This window comes from Aspergillus fischeri, genomic scaffold (assembly GCF_000149645.3).
Source record: "Aspergillus fischeri NRRL 181 1099437636265 genomic scaffold, whole genome shotgun sequence".
Lineage (NCBI taxonomy): Eukaryota > Fungi > Ascomycota > Eurotiomycetes > Eurotiales > Aspergillaceae > Aspergillus > Aspergillus fischeri.
In genome coordinates this window covers 260,652-287,796 of record NW_001509761.1, presented here as the reverse complement: position 1 = coordinate 287,796, position 27,145 = coordinate 260,652, and the positions used below count along the sequence as shown (strand labels likewise).

The 27,145-nt window shown below is 52.0% G+C and overlaps 6 protein-coding genes across 6 annotated transcripts, besides 2 other annotated features; 2 read left to right on the top strand and 4 right to left on the bottom strand.

Moving 5' to 3' along the window:
- Positions 1-562: 562 nt before the first annotated feature.
- NFIA_001530 (putative hybrid NRPS/PKS enzyme) lies at positions 563-12,216 on the top strand (the record flags this gene model as incomplete). Its single annotated transcript, XM_001258700.1, has 6 exons — positions 563-2,110; positions 2,180-2,949; positions 2,993-3,638; positions 3,730-6,297; positions 6,364-10,944; positions 11,038-12,216. The coding sequence occupies 6 exons, from the start codon at positions 563-565 to the stop codon at positions 12,214-12,216; spliced, it is 11,292 nt and encodes a 3,763-aa protein (XP_001258701.1).
- Positions 12,217-12,430: 214 nt separating this feature from the next.
- Positions 12,431-13,041, bottom strand: NFIA_001520 (succinate:quinone oxidoreductase subunit C; the record flags this gene model as incomplete). Its single annotated transcript, XM_001258699.1, has 2 exons — positions 12,431-12,896; positions 12,956-13,041. The coding sequence occupies 2 exons, from the start codon at positions 13,039-13,041 to the stop codon at positions 12,431-12,433; spliced, it is 552 nt and encodes a 183-aa protein (XP_001258700.1).
- A 140-nt stretch (positions 13,042-13,181) lies between these two features.
- Positions 13,182-13,212: a microsatellite.
- A 662-nt stretch (positions 13,213-13,874) lies between these two features.
- On the bottom strand, positions 13,875-15,235 carry NFIA_001510 (MCT family MFS transporter; the record flags this gene model as incomplete). Its single annotated transcript, XM_001258698.1, has 3 exons — positions 13,875-14,831; positions 14,885-15,026; positions 15,075-15,235. The coding sequence occupies 3 exons, from the start codon at positions 15,233-15,235 to the stop codon at positions 13,875-13,877; spliced, it is 1,260 nt and encodes a 419-aa protein (XP_001258699.1).
- A 1,066-nt stretch (positions 15,236-16,301) lies between these two features.
- Positions 16,302-16,781: a mobile genetic element.
- A 493-nt stretch (positions 16,782-17,274) lies between these two features.
- NFIA_001500 (C6 zinc finger domain protein) lies at positions 17,275-19,727 on the top strand (the record flags this gene model as incomplete). Its single annotated transcript, XM_001258697.1, has 3 exons — positions 17,275-17,862; positions 17,918-19,585; positions 19,650-19,727. The coding sequence occupies 3 exons, from the start codon at positions 17,275-17,277 to the stop codon at positions 19,725-19,727; spliced, it is 2,334 nt and encodes a 777-aa protein (XP_001258698.1).
- An 89-nt stretch (positions 19,728-19,816) lies between these two features.
- Positions 19,817-22,076, bottom strand: NFIA_001490 (C6 zinc finger domain protein; the record flags this gene model as incomplete). Its single annotated transcript, XM_001258696.1, has 2 exons — positions 19,817-20,431; positions 20,466-22,076. 2 exons carry the CDS (start codon positions 22,074-22,076, stop codon positions 19,817-19,819), a joined length of 2,226 nt encoding a protein of 741 aa, XP_001258697.1.
- A 3,425-nt stretch (positions 22,077-25,501) lies between these two features.
- Positions 25,502-25,923, bottom strand: NFIA_001480 (uncharacterized protein; the record flags this gene model as incomplete). The annotated part of the gene is made up of 2 exons (XM_001258695.1): positions 25,502-25,700; positions 25,751-25,923. The coding sequence occupies 2 exons, from the start codon at positions 25,921-25,923 to the stop codon at positions 25,502-25,504; spliced, it is 372 nt and encodes a 123-aa protein (XP_001258696.1).
- Positions 25,924-27,145: the final 1,222 nt, after the last annotated feature.

Below are 27,145 nucleotides of genomic sequence, written 5' to 3'. Positions count from 1 at the left end.
CTCTGAGCATCTCGGAGTATCGTTGTGGAAATCCCGTGGATTTCCCGTAATCCCGCTGAATATCCCGCTGTCCCGCGATTTCGCGATATCCATCGCAGCAATTAGGGCTTCAATAGAGGACCCACTATATTCCTTAGCAATACATGGCTTATGTATACCTTGGTGATTTAGATAGATACATACCAGCCCTATGTATAACCTCTCAAGAAACATACACTAGGGGACTACGGGGCAGAGCAATACTTGTCCGCCTTCTTCTTTTTTACTCTTCACAATCACACATCACTCTCTCAGCATGCAAGACTTGATTGCCATTGTTGGATCTGCTTGTCGATTTCCTGGGCAATCAGATAGCCCTTCAAAGCTATGGACCCGGTTAAAAGAGCCCGTCGACCTTCGCAAGACCTTTCCTCCCGAAAGACTGAACCTCGCTCGGTTCTATCATCCAGACGGAGAACACCACGGCAGCACAGATGTACGTGGGATGTCATACCTGTTATCAGAGGATCCTCGTCAGTTTGATGCCTCTTTCTTCAATATCAACCCTCGCGAGGCAGAAGGGATGGATCCTCAACAGAGGCTGCTGTTGGAGACTACCTATGAGGCCCTTGAGGCGGCCGGCTACTCACTGGAGGCCATGAATGGTTCAAAAACATCTGTTCACGTCGGTGTGATGAACACAGATTTTAGCAACATTCAGCTGCGAGATTCAGAAGTGCTACCTACATACAATGCCACCGGCACCTCCATTAGCATTCTTTCAAATCGACTGTCATACTTTTTCAATCTAAAGGGCCCGTCAGTGACTGTTGACACGGCCTGCTCTAGCTCACTGGTAGCCCTGCATCAGGCCGTCCAGGGCCTTCGCGCTGGTGATGCAACCTCCGCCATTGTTGCCGGTGCAAACTTGATTTTTGATCCCGCTATGTACATCGCTGAATCGAGCCTGCATATGCTGTCCCCTGACTCATGCTCGAGGATGTGGGATAAGGCTGCCAATGGATATGCTCGGGGAGAAGGGTTCGGTGTATTGCTCCTCAAGCCGCTGAGTCGAGCCATTATGGATGGCGACCACATCGAGGCAGTCATCCGCAGCACGGGTGTCAACTCCGATGGCCGTACCAAGGGTATCACCATGCCTAACGCAGCGTCCCAAACGGAGCTTATTCGGCAAACATACCGGGATGCAGGCCTTGACCCTGTCCGGGATCGATGCCAGTACTTCGAGTGCCACGGAACAGGCACTGCTGCTGGAGACCCCATAGAAGCGCGGGCTGTGCACGATGCATTTTTCCCCACTGAAACAGGCACAGCCTCGAACCTGCTTATCCCCGACGGCAAGCTGTACGTCGGATCCGTGAAGACAATCATTGGCCATCTAGAAGGTTGTGCGGGCATTGCTGGAGTTCTCAAGGCTGTTCTCGCCATCAAGAACCGCACCATCCCTCCAAACATGCACTTCCACGAGCCAAATCCTGAGGTTATCCCCTTTTGCGACCGTCTTCAAATCCCAACAGCCCCGATACCTTGGCCGGATACTGGCCGATCTCCCATGCGTGCCAGTGTCAACAGCTTTGGGTTCGGCGGGACAAACGCCCATGCTATCATTGAAGGATACGACGCGCTGAGCAGTCCAGTACAGGAGAAGACCGTAACACCCGAAGATCTCTTCATCGGACCTCTGTTATTCTCCGCCAGCTCTAGCACGTCCCTGGTTGCCAATGTCAAAAACATGGCGGAGCGGATCAGGTCCGACGCCTCCATCGATCTTGAAAGTCTGGTGTGGACATTACATGCTCGGCGGAGCGTCTTGCCGATCAAAGCCTTCTTCACAGGTGGTACCGTGCAGCGATTGCTCAACTTCATGGATCGGTTCGTTGCGGAGTCCGAGGAAACCACGAGCTCGACAGCCGGGATCAAATACCAGCCGCTGAATCCCGCCGAAGCCCCCGGAGTCCTTGGTATCTTCACTGGCCAAGGTGCGCAATGGGCTTCAATGGGTTCCGCGCTCCTCCAGCAGAATCTTGTCTTTCGTGCAGCTATTGAGCGGTGCCAGGCTGCTTTGGCCGCACTGCACGACGGCCCTGCATGGTCTTTGGTGGACGAGCTCGTGAGAGGAGCGACCGAGTCTCGCATCGGGGAAGCAGCCTTATCACAGCCGCTCTGTACCGCTCTACAGATAGGGCTAGTGGACATGGTGCGGTCCGCGGGCATCAAACTGGATGCGGTAGTGGGCCATTCCTCCGGCGAGATTGCTGCTGTATACGCTGCTGGGATTATCGATGCAGAGGACGCGATCAAGATTGCATACTACCGTGGCTACTACGCCAAATTAGCTTCTGGGACACGAGGTCAAGCCGGACGCATGCTGGCCACCGCCATGTCCTTTGACGAAGCGGAGGAATTCTGTGCCCGGCCGCAATGGCACTGTCGTCTTGTGGCTGCCGCAAGCAACTCCCCACAGAGCGTTACCCTTTCCGGCGACATCGACGCCATCGAGGAAGCAATGCAGATTTTCGAGTCCGAGAAGAAATTTGCACGGATCTTGCGGACCGATACTGCTTACCATTCGCATCATATGCAGCCATGCGCGGAGCCATACCTAAGGTCATTGCGAGCCTGCCAGATTAAGGTGAATCCGCCCCGGAAGGACTGCGTGTTGATATCCAGCGTCCGTGGCGATACCCAATTGCTAGAGGCGGGCCTATCGACCCTGGCCGACCAGTACTGGGTGGACAACATGTGCAACCCGGTTTTGTTCTCGCAAGCAGTTGAGACCTCGATCTGGAACGGAGGCCCCTTTGATGTGGCTGTCGAACTGGGCCCACATCCTGCCCTAAAAGGCCCCGTGGAGCAAACAATCAAGGCAGTCTATGGGCCTATCCCGGCCTACGCCGGACTCATGCGGCGCGGCGACAATGAGATCGAGGCCTTCTCTGGCGGCGGTCGGTTTCGTTTGGTCGCGACTCGGACCGGACTTCGTCGACATGAGTGGATACCGCAAGGGTTTCAAGGGAGCCGATCGTTTGCGGCCACAGGTGCTGAAAGACCTGCCACCCTACTCTTGGGATCACAGCAAGCAGTACTGGAGGGAATCTCGTATCTCCCGTCAATATCGGCTGCGGCAGGATACTCCGCACGAATTACTAGGCCGTCGAGTTCCCGATGACACTGATGACAGCCGGAGATGGCGAAACGTACTGCGACTCAGCGAATTGCCTTGGATCAAGGGCCACGTCTTTCAAGGACAGGTTCTGTTTCCCGGAGCTGGCTATGTGGCTATGGCTCTGGAGGCAGCAAGGGCGCTGACAGATGGCCGCCCGGCCACTTTGTTCGAGATTGAGGATGTTTCTCTGCGCCGCGCATTGGTTATTCCAGAGCAAGGAAGTGTCGAAACCGTCTTCACTGCCCGGGTCATCGACGCGGAAGATGGGAGAAAAGCCACCGATCGACTGGAAGCAGAGTTTGCGTGTTATTTCTGCTCCACCGAGGGCACCGAGCCCTTGGCCAAAGCATGCACAGGCCGTCTCATCATCAACTATGGCGATCCGGCACCAGATGCCCTGCCACAAAGAACCCGGCTACCAGCAAACAATGTACCAGTAGACATGGGGAGGTTCTACGACGCCATGAACAACGTTGGTCTGGATTATCAGGGAATTTTCCGTGGTCTAGTTTCTGGCAAGCGATCTCTCGGCTGTTCATCCGTCAAGGCTGCTTGGGCGCCAGATATGCAGATTGGACGACTATGTTGTCAACCCTGGCTTCTTGGATGTTGCATTCCAGTCACTCTATACAGCTTTTTCATCCCCCGCCAGTGGAGAGATCTGGGCCCCTTATCTGCCGATTCACATTGAGAGACTTGCCGTGAACCCCAATGTGACTTACCGAATCGGAAAAGACGAGACTCAAATGGAGGCGGACGCGTTCGTTACCGCAGCGGACTCTACACTTCTTAAAGGTGATATCCAGCTTTACCAATGCGAATCTCAGCATGCTACCCTCCAGGTCGAAGGGATCTCCATGAAATCCATGTCCGAACCTCAGCCGGAGAACGATAGATGCTTATTCTCTGAGACCGTCTGGGGCCCTGATGTCTCGTTAGGCGTCACCGAAGTGGCCAGCTGTGCAGCCAAGGACGACAATCATCTAGTAGAGGCTTTGGACCGAGTATCCCTGTTCTACTGGCAAAAGCTTCTTGAAGAGGTCGGTGCGGAGACCGCCCAATTCCAATGGTACCACCAACGAATGTTTGACGCCGTCAATTTCCAGGTCGCCTCCGTGCGCAGCGGGCAACATCCCATTGCGAAGTCAGCATGGCTTGAAGATGATTGGAATACCATCCTTGCTGTAAGCGAGCCATATGCGTCTCGTGTGGATATGCGACTCATCCACGCGGTTGGAGAGAATCTGGCCTCCGTTGTGCGTGGTGACACCCAGCTACTAGAAGTCATGGTTCAGGATGACATGCTCAACCGCTTTTACATGGAAGGATATGGCTTCTCTGCCATTAATAACGCGGTCTCGGACGCTCTGGAGCAGATCACGTTCAAGTATCCCCACGCAAACACCCTGGAAATCGGCGCCGGCACTGGTGGAACGACCCGGAGTATCCTTGACCGGATTGGCAGCCGGTATGGATCTTACACATACACCGATATTTCCCCCGCCTTCTTCAAAGCCGCGGCTGAAAAGTTCGAGGACGCACGAGGAAAAATACAGTTCAGGGTCTTGGATGTGGAAAAGGAGGTTGGCGCTCAGGGCTTCAACGAGTGCAGTTACGACGTCATCGTCGCCGCGAATGTCCTCCATGCCACGCACAAGCTGGAAGAGACCATGAACCATGTTCGGGCTCTGCTCAAACCCGGTGGGTATCTTGTTCTGATGGAGATTACTGGCCCACATGTCTTGCGGACGCAGTTCATCATGGGTGGCCTTCCAGGGTGGTGGTACGGTGTGGATGACGGACGTGTCCTGTCGCCCGCCATATCGGTTGAGCAGTGGAGTCGGCTGCTTCTCGATACTGGCTTCTCCGGCTTGGACTGTTTGAGGCCGGACATGTTGGATGAAGACAAGCACTCTTTCTCACTCATGGTGAGCCAGGCCATTGATGAGAAGATACAAATGCTCAGGTATCCGGCATTGTCGACGAGCCTTGTCCCAGCGGGGGATATTCTGATCATCGGAGGCCGAACCAATCCAACTGTGCAGGTAGTTCAGGATATTCGTCACTACCTCGCCTCCTGGACGAGCCGTGTTCAGGTTTGGAACAGTATCCAAACCAAGCAGCTGGATCAGCTGGCTCAATTCGAAAACATCATTTGCCTCGAAGAGCTGGATCAGCCTTTGTTCTCCACTGCCATGACCGGCGAGACGCTGGTGGCTCTGCAAAGGGTTTTGAGTGGGACAAGGAATGTTGTCTGGGCCATCAACAGCGCCAATGGTGAGAACGCCCATGTGAACATGACAGTCGGTATTGGGCGAGCATTGCGAACAGAGGTCCCTGGTTTGAACCTCCTTTTCGTCGACGTCGATGCTATTGATAATGCCCCTGCATGTGCACAACAGCTCTCGCAGATGTTACTGCAGCTGGTGATTGGATCTCTGTGCTCGGCTGAGAACATGCTGTGGGCAATGGAGCCGGAAATCCGAGTCCGAGACGGGCGACGCCTTGTTCCTCGGGTTCTTCCCATAACACCAATGAACGAGACGTACAATGCCAGTCGGCGAGTCATTACCAAGGCAGTCGATATCGAGACCACGTGCGTGACTTTAGAAGACTCTGGAGGTTTACTGCGCCTGGTGCAGGGAGCGTCCATGGTAGATAGCCCCGTCCAGCGCGGCCATGATCGGCTCCGAGTCCATTTTTCTCTCCTTCTCGCGGTCTCTGGGGGCTCTCCATGCTACTTGTGCAGTGGTGTTCTGAGAGAGAGCGGACACCCGGCCCTGGCACTCTCCACCTCGAACGCGAACTTTGTGGACGTCCCCAACCACATGGTCTTGACCGTGGATCACGATCAGCCTTGTGATGCCGCGGTACTTGAAGCGACAGCCCGCCATCTCCTGGCGAGAAACATCTGCAGCCGCCTTCCGGCCTCGAATATAACACTTGTCTATCAACCCAGCCACGACTTTGCTCAAGCACTGCTGTCAACGGGACGCCACTTTTCATTCGCCGCTACCGACAAGGCCAGCTGCTTCAGAGACTGGATCTACTTCCACCCTAGAGCCTCGCGCCGCGCTATTCAGTCTCATCTACCCGAGAACTTGGACGCCCTCATCGACTGTACTGGTGAGGTACCCGAAAACCTCACAGCCTGTCTCCCGACACACTGCAAAATATTCAACATGACGCTCCATCAGCTCGACGCCAGCCTCCTGGGTCCCGCATATTCTGCCGCTCTCACATATGCCAGCTCCTCGCGTAACAGACCGAGCATCCAAATCAGAGACCTTCCCCTGGCCACGCCCTCCAAACTGCAGACGGTTGATTGGACCGGTGTCGAACCTGTGGAATTGATGCTTCAACCACTTAGCACGAGCAACCTATTTTCGCCAAACGCCACTTACCTCCTTGCTGGAATGACAGGCGACCTTGGTCTTTCACTCTGCCGCTGGATGATTAACAATGGCGCCCGAATTATTGCTCTGACGAGCCGGAATCCAAATGTCGACGAGGAATTGTTGCAAGACATGCGCCGGGGTGCTGTCGATATCCGAGTCTTCCGGACCGACATCACCGACCGAGACGCTGTTTGTCGGCTGGTTGAAGAGATCAGAAAGTCAATGCCGCGCATTGCTGGTGTTTTCAACGCATGCATGGTCCTCCAAGATGGACTCTTCTCCGAGATGGATGCTGACACCCTCAATAATACCCTCGCGCCCAAGGTTGACGGGTCCAAGATCCTAGATGAAATCTTCCAAAATGACTCTCTCGACTTTTTCGTCCTCTTCTCGTCCCTGGCGAGTATCATTGGGAATGCTGGCCAATCCAACTACCACGCTGCAAACATGTTTCTCTCCGGTCTTGCCGCCAACCGTCGCAAGAAGGGGCTTGCAGCGTCCGTCTTGCACATTGGTCTGGTCACCGATGTAGGATATGTTGCTCGCAAGGGTCAAGCAATGGAGGAACGACTCCGTAGACTTTTTTTCCTGCCGTTGTCGGAATCGGACATCCACCATGCGATGGCGCAAACCATTCTAACCAGTCCGCCTCACAGCACGCGTCAGCACGAGATTATTTTGGGGCTAGAGCCTTTCGTTGATTCACTCAACGCAACTAAACGGCCCCCCTGGGAACACAATCCAAAGTTCTCGCATTACGTTTCGCGGCCATTGGTAGACGGAAGCCCGGCGGCCACGACATCGGAAGCTGCAGCAGACGTGAAACAACTGTTGAGGTCGGCGGTTTCCGCAGAGACAGTCACCCCTATTGTCCAAGAGGCATTCGCTAGGAAGCTCGAATCGATGATGCAGCTCCCTGCCAATAGTGTCAACCTGAATGTTCCCCTGATTGACTTGGGATGTGACTCCTTGCTGGCCATTGAAATACGACGCTGGTTCATCAAAGAGGTTGGCATTGACGTTCCGGTCCTCAAGGTGTTGTCCGGCGATACCACGGCTCAGATCTGCGAGGATGCGGTCTCGCAATTTCTGGCTTTACAGCTGGAGAAGAAAGACGCAGTGCCATCCAACGCCACGGAAAAGCCCAAGACAGAGCCTCAAGGACCCAGTGATGCTCTTGAAAAAGTCGATAGTGCCAATGGGGACTCCGAAACAAGTAGCCAAGGCGATGATTCGCGAGGAAATTTCTCGTCGTCGAGCAGCCACACCAGTCCAAGTCTCCAAGCTACTACTCCTGGCGTCAAACCGAGTACACCAGCGCCACTGGATGATGACGCGGGACCTCTCGATGGTGCTTTTAAGCGAGTCATGATTCGCGCCGAACGTGCCTCCTTTGCCCAGTCAAGACTGTGGTTCTTGACGCAGTATCTTCATGACCCAACAACGTACAATGTCACCGTCCGTTACGATGTTAGAGGGAAGCTGCCAGCTTCACGAATCGTCAATGCGCTGGACACAACCATCCGCCATCATCAGTCTCTGCAAACGTGCTTTTTCATGGACTCGGACAAGGGAACACTGATGCAAGGAGCCCTGTCGCCGCCGAGCAGTTCCATCAAAACTATTCTTCCTGGAAACGAGCAGACAGTCATAGAGGAATACGAGCGTTTGCGCCGTCGAGTTTGGGATCTCGAGAAGGCGGAAACCTTCGCGGTCTCTGTCGTTTCTTTGTCGCCGGAACAGCATACGATTATCTTCGGGTACCATCATATCGTCATGGACGGGGTGAGCTGGCACCTTTTCTTGCGAGACCTGGACCTCGCATATCGCCTGAGACTGCTCCCTTCAATTGAAAGGGAATACATCGATTGGACGGAGAAGCAATTTCAGTCCGCTCAGCGAGGAGATTTCACCAGACAACTCGATTACTGGCGCAAGCAGTACTCGCCTCCACTCTCCGTCATGCCACTGCTGCCAATGGCTCGGACGACTTCTCGCAAGCCGCTCACCACGTATGACAGCCATGTCGTCAGTGCCGAAATTGATCGGGAGCTCGTGTCGCACATCCGGAAAGTCAGCCAGTCCTTGCGCGTCACTTCCTTTCACTTCCATCTAGCCGTGATCCAAAGCATCCTCTGCCGCTTGTTAAAGATAGAGGATCTTTGCATTGGCGTGGCGGATGCGAACCGAACTAGTGAAGCTCACTCGGGGACTGTAGGATTCTTCCTGAATCTTCTTCCGGTCCGCTTCAATGCGAAGGAGCACAGCACATTCCAAGATCTGGTTTCATCAACCAAACGCACGATTCTTGAAGCCCTGTCCAACTCGGAGACCCCGTTCGATCTCATTCTCGACGATCTGAAAGTCGTGCGAAGTGCAGAACACAGCCCCTTGTTTCAGGTCGCTGTCAATTATCGCATGGGCGCAATGCTTCAGGTTCCCCTTGGAGACGGCACAATGGAGATGGCGTCTGCCGACGACGCAAAGAACCCGTACGACCTCAGTTTCGGGATCACAGAGACTGCGACGGGGGCTTGCTTGCTGGAACTGACTAGCCAAAAACAACTGTACACGGAGCACGTTACGGAGCTCTTGCTACAGATGTACGTGGACGTCCTTCGCGCTGCGTCCGACAATCCTTCACTTCCTGTCAATCAGCTACCAGTCACGTTGGAATCGCGAAGCGGGAAAACACTTGCCGTCGCCAAAGGCCCCAGAGTTGAGTATTCCTGGCCCAGCACACTATGGGAACGATTCGACGCGATCCAGAAGTCGTTCCCGGAGGAAACTGCCATCAAAGACGGGAATTCAGACATGAGCTACTCGCAGCTGGCCAGAAGGGTTGAGCAACTCGCCGCGACGCTAATCAGCCAAGGTGTTGCTGCGGGAGATACCGTCGGTGTTCTTCTTCATCCGTCCATCGACGCCATTGCTTGTATGCTGGCCTCGCTGCGCGTGGGATGCATCTATACACCCCTTGACACGCGACTGCCCCGGGCCCGATTGAGTACCATCGTCGATGGCTGCAAAGCCTCCTTGGTCTTGTACCACGCTGCGACCCATGACGTTGCTCTGGAACTTGGAAAGTTCGCCAGACTGGCCAATGTCGACGATATACGGGGGACGGTTCAAGCTCACGTAGCGGCAATTGCGCCTCCATCAAATCCGACGTCTTTCCTGTTCTACACCAGCGGCAGTACCGGGGCGCCCAAAGGCATTCTGCTTACCCAGCAAAATTTTGTGAATCATCTGGCTGCGAAGACCGACAAACTGGCTCTCGGCAGGGAGGTTGTTTTACAACAGAGCTCATTGGGTTTCGACATGTCCGTCGTGCAGACTTTCTGCGCTTTGGGCAACGGTGGAACTTTGGTTATCGCACCGGAGGAAGCGCGGGGAGACCCCGTTGCACTGTCCACACTCATGGCAAAGGAACGAGTGACGCTGACGATTACCACGCCCTCGGAATACTCCTTGTTGCTGCGCTTCGGTCTTGAGCAACTCCAGAAGCCCTACGTATGGAGGCATGCCTGCATGGGCGGCGAAGTCGTGTCGCGGCAGTTGGTTCAGCAGTTTTGCCAGCTGGATCATCCTGATCTGCAGCTGACCAACTGCTATGGTCCGACGGAAATCACTGCTGCTGCGACGTTCCAAGACATCCCTCTCCAATTGGAAGGCCAGAGCACCACCGATGGATCTCTGGTGGGAAAGCCCTTGCCCAACTACTCGGTCTACATCATGGACGCTTCCGGATCTCCGGTGCCCATCGGTATCGCAGGCGAGATCTGCATCGGAGGCGCTGGTGTTTCACTAGGCTATTTGAATTTTCCGGAGCAGACTGACGTGAAATTCGTCCAGGACCCCTTCGCTAGCCCAGAGGACATTGCCAGCGGTTGGACGAAGATGTACAGAACCGGAGATATGGGGCGGCTCCTCGAGGATGGCACTTTAGTTTTTATGGGCCGCATGGACGGCGATAATCAGGTCAAATTGAATGGTGTGCGGATTGAGCTCGATGGAATTGCCAACAGCATTCTCGCCAGTGGACATGATCTGGTGTCCGAAGCCGTTGTAACCGTTCGTGCTGGCTTGGGTTCCGGTTCGCCATTCCTCGTGGCTCATGTTGTCCCTCTCGGAGATCATGTCGACGACTCCAGACTTCAGCAGCTCGCCAGAGATCTTCCACTGCCACCGTACATGCTTCCGTCCGTGGTCATTGCCCTGGACCGCCTGCCTACCCACGCCAACGGGAAGGTTGACAGGAAGGCCGTCATGGCACTGCCTCTGCCAACTCACTGCGCTGAGAGCGCGGCGGGTACCGGCATCGGTAACGCAAGACATCTCAGCCTCGCAGAAGGCGAGCTATGCCTGTTGTGGGAGAAGGTCCTTCCGGTCTCCAGTGGCCCGTCACGACTAGATGCCAATTCCGATTTCTTCATGTGAGGAGGAACCTCCATGCTGCTTGTCGGACTCCAGGGAGCTATCAAGCAGTCGATTGGGGTTTCGATCCCCATCGCGGAACTGTACCAGTTTCCGACTCTCGGTCAAATGGCGCGGCGAATCAGTCGCCGTAAGGAAGAACATCAAGCATCCCACACATCAGTAATCGACTGGGATTCCGAGACCTCACTGACCCAAGACCTCATCTCTGCGGCTCAAAGCCAATACTCGACACATCAAGCAAAATCCCATGACCGTCAGGAGATCTTGCTTACCGGTTCCACCACTTTCCTCGGCAAAACAATCCTGCAGTCCCTCCTCCACAACCCGCTCGTTGAACGAGTGCACTGCGTCGCCGTTACCCCGGAGGATGCCTCACTCCTCCCGTCGTCAGACAAGATCATCATCTACACCGGCAACCTCCTCACACCCAATCTGGGGCTGTCCCAAACCGAGATGGCGGTCCTTCAATCCTCCCTAGACGTAATCATTCACGCCGGTAGCACGGGGCACTGCCTGAACAACTACTCTTCCCTACGCACTGCGAACCTCGGCTCAACGAGGTTCTTGGCGGGCCTTGCTCTTTCACACAGAATCCCCATCCATTTCATCTCGTCCAACCGCGTCACCTTGCTCACCGGCAACACCATTCTCCCCCCGGTCTCGGTTTCATCCTCCCTACCCAACCCGGATGGCTCTGAGGGCTTCACCGCCAGCAAATGGGCCTGTGAACGGTTCCTTGAATCAGCTGCCGCACTCGAAGCCGGACTCCCTGTTACAATCCATCGTCCGTGCGCGGTCATCGGAGACGAGGCGCCCAACGAGGATGCTCTGAATGCCCTTCTGAAACACTCCAAGCTCACGCGCTGTGTTCCGCGTTTCGAAAACTTCGAAGGCTATCTTGATTTCGACGACGTACACAGGGTAGCTGGGGCGATCGCTGCGGACGCTCTGTCTACTGCTGAATCGAAGGAGAGCAAGCCTGCCACACGATTCGTGCACCACTCCAGCGGGCACAAAGTGTCCATGAAGGACTTTAGGGGCCGAATGGAGACATTGTTCGCGTGTCCGTTTGAGGAGGTTTCTATGGCTGAGTGGATCGAGCGCGCATTGCAGGCTGGCATCGATCCATTGATCACGGGGTACTTGGAGGCGATGACGATGAAGGGGGAGACGATTCGGTTTCCTTTTATGGGAGAGGCGGGGTCGCCTTGAGGATTTGTGCTTTTGTATCAATTGATTTCTGTTTCGTCTATCTCGGTTCATTTTTGATACATCTTGCTTGTATACTCAGTGTCCCGAATACAATCAGATGAATACCCAATCTGATCTACATAGGCATCTCTCTCTGAATACAAGTACAGAATGGCTACTCTCTTCCATGAAACACGAGTCTATGGAGTGGACATTCCCACGAATGACATCTCCCTTAAAAATAAGCCACCAAGCCGACGGCAGCCAAAGCCGATGAGCCGATGACCGCCCATGCGATCTTGATAAACTGAGACCTGCTATTCAGCGTGTATCCAGTGGAGGAGACAACATATCGGATGCCATTAAAGAGATGGAAGGTGAAGGGCCAGGCGACGGACAACTTTAGGAGGAACTTGGCGGCCACCGGCAAAGAGCCAAAGGCCGCGACGAGGGCGGCCGATGACAGATCCCAGCCGAGCCAGGGAGCCACCAGGTAGGAGGTGCCGAAGAGATACAGGCTGCCGGCGAGGAGAAGTCCCGTGTTTCGTTCTAGGGCGGAGCTGACCGAGTGAACCTGCCATTTGTAGATGGACAAATGGGGCGCCACGGGCCGCCGGAGACGTTGGCGAGCGAGTTCTTCCTGGGCGGTTTCCGGCTTGATCACTCTCAGTGGTGTCGCGACGGGCTTCGTGGTCTGCATCCTGGAGGGAGAATTAGGTTGATTAATACATATCTCCGCTAAATCTACCGCATGTCATACCGAACGTGTTGTTGCCGCGCAAGACCCATGATAGGCGTAAATGTAATGGATGGGAATGCTACTGCGACGCGGCGTACAGCGGACATAGGCGACGCTGGGGACTGTTACATAATGAAGAAGGGAGCGAACGATACAACGGAAGGCTCACTCTTCTGCATCAACATCATATTTTTTCGGATGGAACCTGCCATGGCGAATGGAATGTGAAATCTTTACAAGGAACCCAGAGAGAGAGAGAGAGAGAGAGAGAGAGAGAGTTGGGAAAGGAAGAAAGGAAAGGGGAAAAAAAGAAAGAGAGAGAGCATTGCAGGGATAGGCAGCCTAGCGTTGCGCCATTGTTTGACCAAGCCAACATGAGTTGTCTGGTCTTGTCATAGTCTAACGAAGACCTTACATTACAGTTAGGCTGGTGTGGACTGGATATGGACTGATCCGCACTATATTTAATCCCACCTATGCAGATTATGGGATGATCCATGGCCTATTAACTCACCCCCATATCTATGCGGATTAGATTGTGGATAATACAAACATATATCCATACTACCTAGTTAGGTGATATCTCACTATCTAAGCATTATATATAACTAGGTTTGATTATTTCCGATCTATAGATATAAAATATACCCCTTATACGTAGATAAGCCCATTCTTTCTAACAGGCCTTAGATCGCATGTACCTAATGGGTTAACCCATATCTACATGGGTTGGATCTAGGTCAGCCTGATCCCATCCAAAGTGCAGATTAGGTGGATTGGATATGGACTTGCCAATTGGGCCAACCAGTCTAATTACAAGCATGTAGCTACTAGGTAATGTATATATGCCTAAATGTGATACACAAGTTTAACCCCAGTCACTTTGCCTTTAACTTGATTAGACAAGAAACAATCATTAATTAATTAATCCAGCCTATCCTTATCCTTTAGCCAAAGCCTCCTTCCCACCCACCATCTTCGCCACAAAGGCCAGAACACCCCCAAACATCATCACAGTCGCACTAAAGATCTGGACCTGGAGAAAGCCACCGTAGTCATTAAGCAGCGCGCCGTTGATAGGTGGGCCGATAAGAGTGGCAACCGACATAACAGCCATCCCCATTCCAATGTAAGTGCCGATTTCCTGAGGATGCCCGGCACAGTTGGCAATCGCGGCGGGGGTGATACCGATGATACCGCCGGAAAAGAAGCCGTAGAGCACAGAAAAGACGATGATGCTCGCGTTGGTGGTCATGCGGATCCAGCAGAAGGTGATGATGGCGGTGATAATGCTCACCGTTGAGAGCATGTTATACGGCCCGATTTTGTCTGCGATGACGCCCGGAACTAAGCGCCCGAAGAAGGAGGATGCGTTTTGGATCGCGATGAGGTAGAAGGCTAGGCTGGTGCTCATGCCATGGGACTCGCCGTATAACGGGAGGTAAAAGAAGGGGGTGAAGATGCCGACGTTGAGGAAGAAGACCGCGGTCAGAGTCGCGACGTACTTGGGTTTTTTGAAGGCCTCGAGCTTGAGGAATCTTTGTCTCTTTGGTGGGAGGCGCGCGCGGATCCCCAAGACTGCCAAGGACATGACGCCGAGGATGACGAAGCCGACGATGCGGACGGCCCATGCAAAGCCTAATGAGGAGTAGAGCATGTGGTCTAGGGCGATGGGGAAGATCACGCCGCCGAGGGATGAGCCGGCGATGGTGATGCCCATTGCAGCGGCGCGCTTTTTCTGAAAATACTGCGCTGTGGAGGAGAGTGCGGGGGCGAGCGACATGCCCATGCTAATACCACCGAGGATTCCTTGCGCTAGGAAGAATTCGTAGTATTTCGTACAGAGGCTGGTCATCATGACGCTGAAGATGACCAGCACGGCGGGGGCCCAGATGACCTGTCGTCGGTTAGCAGGAGCCAACTGGATCATGTATCTCGTAGATGGCTCACTTTGGCTCCATAGCGATCAAATAGCGGACCGCCGACAAGGCCGGATCCGAAGAGGAAAAAGGTCTGAACAGACCCAATCCAGGCGATGTCTGAAGCACTGTAGTTGCTCAGTTGATGGGTGATGTAGTAATCCTGATAAACGCTATACTCGTCGTTAGCATATCAAATACACGCTCCAGGGAGAACGAACCCGAAAGCATTGACATATCCAAATGTACAAAAGAGAACACCTCCAGCTCCCAGAGCCACCATCCAAGCTCGTGCTCCGCCGTCCGGAAAGGGCGCGGGCTCGGGGGCCTTTGGAGGCTGAACGATGGACCCTTCCTTGGAACTCTCACGTACAGAGGACATGATGTTGGCTTAGGCTCTGTGTATGGATAGAGTGCCAATATAAGTCTCCTGTTACTCATTTCAATCTCCTCTCAAAGGTCTGGGATTTATACCAAGCCTACCCATGGGGTGCAAACCCGAGCCAAACTCGGCTTCGGCCTCGGCCCCGAGGATGGAGACCGAGATAGAGCTCCGGCTCGGTCAGGCAAAGACCTTGCCCCCATGGCCCCTCAATTTTCCGAAGCCCTAGGCAAATTGAGGGGCCATGGGGTGTCGATCCCGCCCCCAGGCTAAAAGCGCTAAGGCTCCACTAAGCACCCAGGCGGGCAGAGGCGTCACCTCGTTACGAATCCGAAGTGGGTTGTGCTCATGGAGGTCGATGATTCGTCCAGCAGCCTAGTTGAACTCTAGGAATGCGTAAGGCTGCATATCTGCCTTTTCATTAGTTATTTGTAGCTTCGTTGAGTAGGCTGGCAACCTGTATGTATCGCCAAGTGCGGTCAGCCGGTCACGAAATATGTTGGTGGCCGGGAGGTGTGTAGTAAGATGCGCATGTTGTGCCGTGGGCAAATGTTAAGGAGTAGTTTTTTTAATATAGCTTGCCCTAATGAGCTGACGACCAGGAGCATGTAATTACTGGTATTCCAAGCTTGAGGAAGCACAGCTATTCAGACTCCGGTCCGTGAGTAGAGTATATATGTGGCAAACTTCCTGGATAGCCTGACTCCAGTTCCTGAGGGGACGACAATATCTGCTCATAGAGAGGTAGTTTCGACGTTGGCATACAACAGGGGGAGAGGTCAGATGGGTCGTCTGACTGGTCAACCAAGAGATCTTCTGATTGAAGGCGCATTTTGAGGGAAAAGTAGGGTGGAAAAATTGTAATCAGGTAATTTCAAGATCTTACCAGTAGGGGTCCAATCGCATGAGGATTTCTCTTATTCACATTCGAAACCACTCAGGAGCATTGAGACAAGTTATAGTAAAGTTGATTCTTGTTAGTTAACTAAAGGTTATCGTTACAGGGGCGGGATGCCTCGTATGTATATCTATTCCCAGTTTGCCTGGGATACATAGCCAATGAAGTGTCACTCAGTACCAAGCGCTCTCTGAATCCTTAAAGCCTTTCTCGCTCAAGAGGTTTGGTGACCCCATCAGCAATTTGCTCTGTAGTTGGGATATACTCCTCCACTGTTCCAGGGTCTCAGCCGTCTCCTTACCACTTGCATTGGATTTCTGTATGCTTTGTGTGGGAATGGTATTGCGGGTTTGCGGACAGAGTAATGGCTCCTTGGTTGTCACCACAAATGATCGTTGCTGCTTCTCCTTGGCTCATGTTAACTCATTAAGAAGGGTTCTCAACCAGATTGCTTCTGTGGTTGCTTGTGCCTGGCCTAGACATTCAGCTCCACAAGTCGAGAGGGCAATGACGCTTTTGTGATTTAATCACCAGCTGATTGCTCCTGCGGATGTTGAAGAGATATCTGGCTGTTAATCATCTTGTGTCGTAACATCCAGCCCAGTCTGCGTCTCTGAAGCCTTTCAGCATCTGGGGCTGGCCCTTAAACGTGAGCCTTAGATCAAAGCCCTCATCCACAATCTGCAGACATCCGTCTGACGAGGTTCCGACTATCATCAACTCATAGAGCACAGGTACCTTCACGAGCCTCTCAACGACAGGTGGAGAAACGGATCAGGATTGTTCAGATAACACTATAGGACCAGTCGAGGATTCAGTTACCGTATTCGATCCTCGATCCTTTCATATCCTGAGGTATTGATTCGCAGACCAAAGGTTTATAGTTTCCGATGCACCTGAATTCAGTTACTGAAGTTCTGAAGAGGAATTTGTTCCCTGTAGACTGGCAATGGCTGGATGTCCACTCGTGTCCTAATCTGGATGTCGGACCGAGATATTCCGCAGATCGGAGACCGATTTCTCCACCAAATCAAGCTGAAGACCGAGGTCCTCCTCGGTGATCATCTCTGACCATGAATCTCAACACGATCCGTCTTGGCTGATGCTTCTGTTCTGTCTGCATTATTGAGAACGATTTGCCATGGCCGACGAGGACGGTTCCCGGAAACGCAGACGGCCAGCCCAGTCCTGCGAGCAATGCCGCCATCGAAAGGTGCGCTGCGACCGCAACGTTCCGTGTGGCCCTTGTACACGTGCACGATCTGTTCTTCGCTGTTCTTATCGTGATAAAAGTCCATCGCCAAGCTCAGCTGACGTAGAAAGTATCAATACCTCGGTCACTGCCCAGCGTCCAGTCACAGAGACCTTCAATCAGACACCACCGGACCGCCCGATCCCGACAGACCTTGGGGGTACGAATCTTCAATCCAAAGTGGAACTGCCTCTCCGGGAAATCCGGCATCGACTACAGTCACTTGAAGATCGATTGACTGCTCTAGAGAAGAGCTCTCAGTTGCCCCGAGGTGATCGGCGGCTGGAACAGGCATTGCATGACCTCACCGAGAAAACACGCAACATCGAACAACAGCTTACCGCAACGCCACAGCACTTCCGCACAACACAGAAAGATGGTGATTTGACCGTCAGCGATATCCCGCGGCGCCTTAATGTGGCGGCCGGCAAGACGAAGCTCCTCGGCCCTACTCATTGGATTCATAAGGTGGACAAAGTATGGCACCACCCACTTTTCTACTTTGCGGTGCGAGAAACTAAACAAGTTACAGCTTCAAGTTGTTGAGTCTTTCAATCCTAAAGAATCCGAAGCTCCTTTCAGAGAGCTGAAATCGGATCTGACAAATGTGGTCAAAGAATGTAGGGCCCTTCGGAAGTCCATCAAGTCCCACAGGGCTGTGACACTCGATGACCCTGTTCCTGATCTCCGTACCACTATTCCGCCACAGCCGGTGTGCGATGAGCTTGTTCAAGGCTATCTACGCACCTTCGAGCCAATCTATCGTGTGCTACATGTCCCGTCTTTCTGGGAAAGTTACAGAATTTTCTGGACAGAGCCCCAAAGCTCCCCAATGTCCTTTTTGATGAAGCTAGTATTGATTCTTGCCATTGGTACTGCTTTTTATCCGGATCATACTAGCGCACTTGATAATCGGTTCACGCGCCTCAAACCGAAATGGGTCTACGCAGCTCAGTGGTGGCTTACAGGGCCGTCGGAAGAGACAACAGCCAGTCTAGATGGATTGCAAGTATTCTGCCTGCTACTAACGGCGCGCAAAGTCTGCCGCATGGGTCCGTCATATATGCTTTCCACGAATTCGCTTATCGAGATGGCAATGCGATTGGGACTTCACATTGATCCTTCCGAATTGCCTATTTTATCTGCATTTGAGTCTGAGATGCGCGCCCGCCTCTGGGCTACTGTTCGTGAGCTGGCCCTACCCTCAGCTTTGGAGTCAGGCCTGCTTTGTCGGCTTCCCCCGGGATCTAATCCGAGACCACCATTCAACCTTGACGACGGGGATATCGGCCCTGACATAAACCAACTTCCTTCCCCAAAGCCGCATACGCAGTGGACAGATACGTCTTTTCTGTCATTGCTTCAATGTTCGGTCGACCTTCGTATGGAAGTTGTTCAGTTCGTGGCCACTCCTGGTGAGAAGTCCTATCAAGAGGCTTTGCGGCTCACCGCAGAGATGAGACAAGCTTGTCGTAAATTGGCCGATTTTGCCCAGCCTTGTATAGCATCACCATCAGTTCACGGCTTACGGCCCACAGAGTTCCACAAACAGTTTCTGGATATGGAGTTCCGCAGATACATTATGGCTCTGCATGCGCCATTCATGGTGCAAGCTCGAAAGGACCCCCGCTTCTACTACTCTCGCAAAGTCTCTCTCGAGTCTGCAATGGTCATTGCATCCTATGCTAATAGCTTGGATCTACCAACAATTCCGGCGGATGACTTTTCCAAGATGATTCTCGCTGGTACCGGCAGCTTCAAGGGTCCCTTAGGGCTGGACATTCTCTCAGTCCTTGGCGTTGAAATCGTCACTCAATTAGAAGAGGAATCCTCTGAGCAGTCTTTGTTAGGTCCCGAGGAGGAAATGGCCAAGGCTACTCGTGCTCCTATTGTTCGGATTCTGCAGCATATTCTCCGCCAGCTCCGTCAGATCATCTCATTTGGAAGTCCCAGCTTGAAACGATATATTTATCTGTCGGCGGTATTGGCTCAGATTCGTGCCATGGAGTCGAACCAATGCATAAAGCGAGTAGTATACGAGACCGTAAAGCATGGTTTACAAGAGTGCTATGCGTTGTTGCAGTCAAGTATGGCTAGCATGCCTGGCAGTGCAATGGCGGGAGTGCCCGCTGGCACAGCTGTTGAAACTACCCTTGGTTTGCCTGATCCCGCTCTCTCTCAGTTTGCTTTACAACCAGACGTAAGCTTTTTGCTCCGGGAGATGAGTTCATGAGAAGAACAACTGTTTCTAAATTCTCAAGTAGGACCCTGCGTTCGATCTCGACCTCGCCAGCCTTTTGTGTCTCGAAAATATTGGTGATCCCACCAATCCATACTTATGACACGAGACAGGGCCTAAAACCCGGATTCATGCTGCAGTGGATTGGATTCTACAATTCTATCTTTCTACCTTTCATTACCCACGACACGTCTACTGTGATGAGCTCCCTAGGGGACTGTGTGTCTGAGTCCATGCTCCAAAAAAGGAAGACGATGAAGGAGGTGAAGGAGGCGAAACGCCTGGGGCTGACAATAGGTCGGCCTGGAAGTTCATACCTTGATCAATATCCAGCACATGCATTGTTTCCGCCCAATTCTTTTCAGGGCTGTTGGACCATTGCGCTGACTCAAGGATATGGTGGCATTGCCCCAGAGCCTTTTTTGCCGTTGGAAAAATATCATATTTCCCATGCCATCCCGAGCGTAATGCCTCAATCTGCGCAGATGCGCATAAAAATGCCACATACTCCCGCATACAAGGTTGGTTCTGCTCCATACGTGTCCGGTAGATACTGATCGAGTCTTTTATAATTTGGCAGAGCTTGGTATGGGGATCTCGATCCGTGATTGGGAACGCATCCTCCACCAGCTCCTGGATCAGATCCTGGCAAATTGCTTCAGTGGCCTGTCGCAGGACGTTCTTGAAGATGCCCTGGCCGGAGATCTGCAATTGGGGGTAGTAACTGCCGATTGGCGAAGAATGGCCAGTGGCGGTGTTGTGGGACAGAGGATAGGACAGCAGAAGCAAGGACGCATCGATGCGGCCCTTGCGAGTGTAGTATAAGGAATAGTTCGAGCACGATTCGTCGGCATATGGAAGCTAGAAGAAACCTTCGGGTCCAGAGGTCGAGAATCTTGATCTGGAACTCGGTGGGCATAACAGCGCCCGGTGCTTGAGGGGTAAAGGATTGCAACAATCGTAAGTTGGCATTGCAGACCCGCCTAAGCTCGGATGCTAGCTTCAGTGCCTCCTCATACGGTATTCTTGTGGTGGGGGAGTACAACAGATTCAAAATACGAATCCGGATTCTCTGTGTCTCGGCGAGAAGAATCTGCATGGTGGAATGGGTGAAAAAGGAGCGGGGCTTGGGATCGCACAGCGTAGCCACCGAACCGAGATCGGTATCGGACAAATTCGAGGGGAGTTCGGTGTCAAACCCACCATCGCTGGGCAGTGGGGCAGGAAGTTCGGCGTCCAGACAAGCCTGGAGCGAAAGCTCGAGCAGGGTCACCCAGAGCCGTCTTCGGACTTCAACCTCGGTGCCGAGCATTGCGGGATTACGGACGTGGGGGTCCCGATGGAGGCCGAGTTTCATGGCCATCCGGACCAAACAGTCCTCCGATAGCCAGAAATGCCGATCACCGATGGCAGTAGGACTGGTATGGCGACATAAAAGCAGGAGACACCCGACCTGCAGGATATCGAGGTTGAGCTGAGCGTCGAGCACGATCTTTTGAAACAGCCATTGATGGCCGTAGTGCATCCACGCCAATGCCCGAGACCGCATGTCTGCCAACTGGCCTGCTGATGGCGAGGCGGGGACGAACAACGTTCTGATTGCCATGGCCAGCAGCAACTTGCACAGAAAGACATCGCTGGTGCTGTCCGGGCTCTCCCAATACTGTCTATACTCTTGATAGAACGACGGTATGTGCAGTATGCGAATCGAAGACTCGAAAGTATTGACGTGCAACTCCAGTAGCACATCACAAGTGGCTCGTTGGGGGATTAGGCTTGACACTTCGGGTATTGTAGAGCCTGGAGACCAATAGAGCCATTCCGAAGGCATCTTGGACGTGGCTAGCGAGAGCTCGAGATCGCGGATCTTCCTCTGCATCCGTCGTAGATCTTCGGAATCGAACCAGAACGTGTCAGGGTCACAGTGGAGTATTTCCTTCCACGGCGCGGTATGTTGGTCCCGCAACTCCCCGATCTGGCCCTGCAGGTTAGCCACGGAGTCGGACTCGGCCAGGAATTCAACGCCGGTCTCCGGAGGCACGATATCCCAGGCTAGTGGTTGCGTCACGGAGGAGAGGACCGAATTGGGCTCGGCGAAGATGGACGGGCTTGTCGGCAGGGCTGGAGGCACGTAGTCTAATGAGAGGTCGCTATCCAGGGAGCCACTCCCAAACCCGTGAAACTTGTTGTCCTTACTTAGCGTCAATTGCGGAGAATCGTTCGCGCTGGACTGCGAGCCTGGGATTATCACCCGCGCTGTTGCAGGTGGAGTGATGTTGGATTGGCTGATATTGGGACGCAAATGGTTATAGATACACCGCAGAGCCGCCTTCTCACAGTGACGGCAAGGTATCGCCTGGTCACATCGAATCTTCCGTCGTCGGCATTCGGTGCAGGCCACAGCTGGTCTGCGGCGTCTGACTGAAGGGTTCCCCCTGCTGTCCACATGCATGAGGACGAGGGTTCGGGGCCAATGCGATCAAAGGGAATAATGCTAGGACTATGAGGCTGCTGACAGTCGACGTTTGGATAAAGCAGGCTGAAATAAGACTTTTTAAATGATGCCAAGTAGACGCCCAACACTGGGCGACCATAGCTTGTTAAATAACGCTGTTCATAAGGCAGCTCTATGGTCATCGCCCTCGGCTAGAGTGCGAGATGACCTATACGGTGCGCCTCGTGGGATCCTCATGTTGGAAGGATTCTCCGTGGCCCCTTCTACCTTGCTGCAAGTAAGCACTAACAGGGGCCGGGGAGATCCATCCATAATGATGGCAGTCCTGCCAGCTGCATGCTTGACTAATGGCCATTGTGTAGTTGGTCCAATAGAGACCGCAAGTCCCTCACTAACTACTGTGGTCAGTTTTCTTAAGGAGGTATTAGTGTGGTGGTTGTAACTAGTCATAATTTGTCCTATTGGACGAAGGAGCTATCCCATCAAGGGTAGCTATCCAGAGTGAGATAAACCTTGCTGGACTTGAGAGGAATGACAAGGATTGTTACTTCTAGTCCAATTCCATATCCTTGACGTGAGAGACATACATCAGGTTCCAGATAGAACCAAGAAAAAATAACAGATAAAAACTAGTTACCAATTATCACACTCTGGCTAACTTAAGACTTGAAATCTAATATGGGGGAAGTGCTCAGATTTCATAGCCAGTAACTGCAAGATAAACTGGCTGTGCATGAGGAATAGAAAGGTGGAGCAAAAAATATTTCCAGGGGAAGTGAAAATCAAGGAAATGTCCCATAAGCTTGATACTACATAGCTAGCTCAAGATCCATCCTGGTCCAGAAAGGTCTCTTCATATGGGATCACGGACCACTGGGCAAGTTGTCCTTCCCCCACCTAGAGCAGCAATATCCGGAATCTATCCATGTTACTTAGAGGAAAAAGAAAAAGCATGGCTCTTCAAGCTATCTTCCGCCCGAGGTAGTATCCAAACGTACGTCCTCTCACGCTAGTAATGGTTTGTATTTCTAGACGCCTTCGGCTAAGACTAGTGAGCCGTTCTTATTTGCTAACAAAGATGTTGGTCAATCCACTTTTCGCTGCCCACCACCCGTCCTTTTAGGCAAACCTACTCCATACTTCGAGACTATCTGCCCAGCATACAGTCTACGCCCATCTAATCTGATCTGTGTCTTTGGCATTGATGTGCAGGATCTAGCCTCTATGGCATGGTTCAGTGCATGAGAACAGGATGGCTGTTGGCTGCTATCTAGCCTCCCGCTGGGGTTCAGCCCAGCATCATAGTAGTACCAGTGGAGACAGTTGGCAGGAGGGTATTGAATTACATTACAAGGCTACCTACCAACAGGTGAACAAAATGGATCAACATCAGCTTGCGTAAGTCCTTATCTCTGATTCATTTGGACAGCAAATTGTGTGATGGTCGCTAACGTTCTACCATAGTGGGCTGGGACCCCGCTCAGCCTTATTATTAACTAATTAGAAAGGAAAGTGATATTAACATCTATCAATTAGCCTCTTATCTGTGTCGCCTTTTCCTTCTGTCCTTCACTGACTCCTTTATTTACATATTCTGATAATGCTCTCCTTGTCTAAATGTAACCCTAATTCAGCCAGGGCTTAAGGTGGTCACCCCTCTCTTCCAAGTCTATGGAGACACCATCGCTAACTACTTTAGGCCAGGTGAGATTAACTGCCCCATGTATGGCATCTAAGATCCTTAGTTTGGGATGGCTAAACAGTGACGAGGCCGACCGGAGGAGAAGGCTTATTGTACATCACCTTTATTTACTCTAGGCTCATTCTGCTCGGGGGCTGGTTGCTGGGTAGCCTGCCCTTGTTAGAGATCACGCAATCCTGTCTATGGAAATTGGCCCCTTCCAGCTAAAGGTTAAGGGGGTGGTCCAGATTGTCAGCCTGAATATCCTCGACATCAAGACTGAATCACCAACGTGGACTTATCAGTCAATAGGACTACATCAGGCAAGACCAAGCAGGCGGCCGATTAGCAGATGGATGAATGTGATCATATACTAGGTGTCTAGAAAGCCCTACAGTTCGCTGTAATGCATAAATACAGCTAGGAAACCCTAACCATCACCATCCCATGCCAGTCAGTGAAGAGAGCCATTCAAAAACTGCCTGTTACCAAGCACCTAATAAGCCTGTGATTGTGGGTGTGTATAGACTAGAAGCTAGACACAGCCCGTTGACGAATCCGCCCCCGAAGATCCCCGAAATACTCCGAACTTGGAAGTCGCCGCAAGAGGTAACCAACGCCGAACTCGGAGTATGACAAAATCCCGTCTACTCAAGTCTGAAGGCGCTGAAAATTAATACCCACTAAATACTTGTCTATCTCTATGATCTTGAACACCTGCCATCAGCACTCAATGAGTATAGACCACTACTGTCTATCTCTTGTAATATGACAATACATCTTATACTCCTGCATTTGTAGTGGTTGATACTATAAACAATCCATATTCCATGTTACAACCTACTAAAAAGACAATATCACGCTCGCAAGGATATTTGTAGGGCCTTATCTGAGTGACCCTGGCCCAGCAGCCAGTACTGTCTTGCCACGTTCGAGTTGCTCTGTGCTATCAAACGATCCGAACACAAAAGCAGATGGGGATTATTCCCTGGTGAACATTAATGACCTGTCGGCGTTTGCCTGGCACTGTCAGGGTGGCACTTACCTCTCAGCCGCATAGGTAGATCTGCCATAGATCATAATTAGCCTCCACTCTGTCGGGCTGTTGCATTGATCCTTCACTAGCTTGCTTGGCTCTCTGACGGCATGACAGGTGTGGCCTGTAATTCTGAGTTCTTGTGCTACTGGCCCTTCTCTACTAAAGATCATCTTACAGACCTATTTAAGGTACTTAGAAAGTTAATTACTTAATTCTACCAAAGGTTACTAATTATAGATCTAAGAACACTTAACTATTGGGATGATATCTGAGAGCTCCATGCCCAAGCCCAAGGGGGATGCCAGTTACGAATCCCGTCTCAACATATAGTGAACCTGTAAGACAGACTGGGAGATATTCGCTGTCGCTATCTGTCCCCTTTAGATTTTATTGCTATACGATCGTCGCTCGCCCGTATTCAATAAGTCCAAATGTTAAACGAACGGTTCACTTGATTACCAGCCTCTTTAGCGAAGAACTCAGGCAAACGTTCGAAAGATTCGATCATCTGGTACATGTTTCTATTGCTTCGAAGCCAAGCGAGGCAGCTTGGAAGGACGTCATCCGCGGCATATCGTGGAAATGTATCCTGATAAACACCCTTTGAAGTTCCCTTTCGCAATTGACTGCAACATATAACCCTTCGTTGACTGACTGATGATTGTTCAGGGTACAGATTGCTGCCGCAGCCCAACCGCTACTTCAACGAGCCACGTAATGTTTCCTCCCGGCATCTCGAAGAATCGCGTCTCGCTGTGCTCCACGGTGGGCCAGAAGAGCCAGAAAACAGAAACAGAGAAAATACAAAAACAAGGCCTGTAGATAGCACGTATCCGCTGCACATGCAAGTTGACAGGTGCGGTAGTACCCAAAGAGGAACGCGAAGAGATAGACGAGGAATCTACGGGATAGTCAATCGGCGAGAGCAGTAACTCATGGGACTGGACTTACAGAAATGGATACTTGTAGCATCCCGCTTTTTGCATCAGCCGCTCGGGAAAGCCCACATACGAGGAGACCGCTGCAGCCAGTTCCTTCTGTTTAGACGATAGTAGCTGAGACTCGACAGAGGCTTCGTCCGGCTTAGACGCCGGTATTGTAGGGGTCGTTTCTTCTTCCTTCATAGTTAAATAAATGCGCACTAATCAAAACTGGAAGGTACAAGTTACGGTAGAAAAAGCTTGGTGTAGATCTGATCGGTCAGCTAAGTATCTGGCCGCTGGCCTATGATATAACCAATTAATCTGAGCTTGTGGTCCTCTGGAAAAGGAGGCTTCCGGGCCGGGGCCGTGGGTCCTGCCCGCCCTAAACTAGGGGGTGGTAGGACTAGGCTATGATGGGAAAACGTACATAATGAGACCACGGTACTTACAACATCTGCAGAAGTACGGAGTTCGTACCATGGTCCGGAGTGACAGAGACTAAAACGGTCCTGAGCTAGAGAATGTTGTCTCAGTCCATGTTTTGCAGAGATACCATGGCTGCTCTGGTGATCGGAGAGAGGAAATATTGACCACAACGAATCATTGCCGTGGGGGATTATCTTGTAAGAGCCTGGTTCTCATTCATTCTGGAGAATGCTACATAAGTGCCCCTTTGTCGAATATTGACGGACGTGCACCGCTGTTATGATCTAGAAGGAGATTTCGCTGTCTATTGAGTACGATGAGACTCGTGGAAATGATGGTCAGCCGCAGGTACACTGAAATAACTGCATGTCTAAACGGCGTTTCCCGTGTCATTTTACTGGGTTATAAATTAGACTGTACACCGAACAACTCGTAAGGTACAAGTCAAGATAGCATGATCTAGTAGCGAATCTTAGGATCGGCCGAAATAGGGAGTTCCAAATGCGGCGAAAATAGTGGCTTAGGAGGTAGGGGCTTGTGGATATAGTTTAGATAGATTCTCTAGTCCGAGAGGCTCTCCGCCAAATCCCTGATATCGTATGATTTGGATACATAGCTTCAGGCTGGATCCACACGGCAGTATACAGAGCCCTCTTTCATTGCTTTATCATTGTGAAATACGAGTGATTTCCAAACCCAAACGAGCCCCGAACGGTAAAGCGGTCTCCAGCAGAGCTTTAGGGCCTTAGAGAGGTGACAGAGGCATAGAGAACAAAGGCCTAAAGGAAGAGACGTCGAGATAGTTTTGGCTTTATACTTGTAGCACATATTCAGCAATCACCGCAATTAACTAACTAGGCAGCAGTCCCCACCATTAGCTCCTTATGACAGAGTTGATGTCATGTCCATAATCCTAGAACCACTCGACAACGAGGTGTTCAGACGATGTACTCCTTAGATCAGTGATAGAATACCTGGCATATCATGCATTCCTACC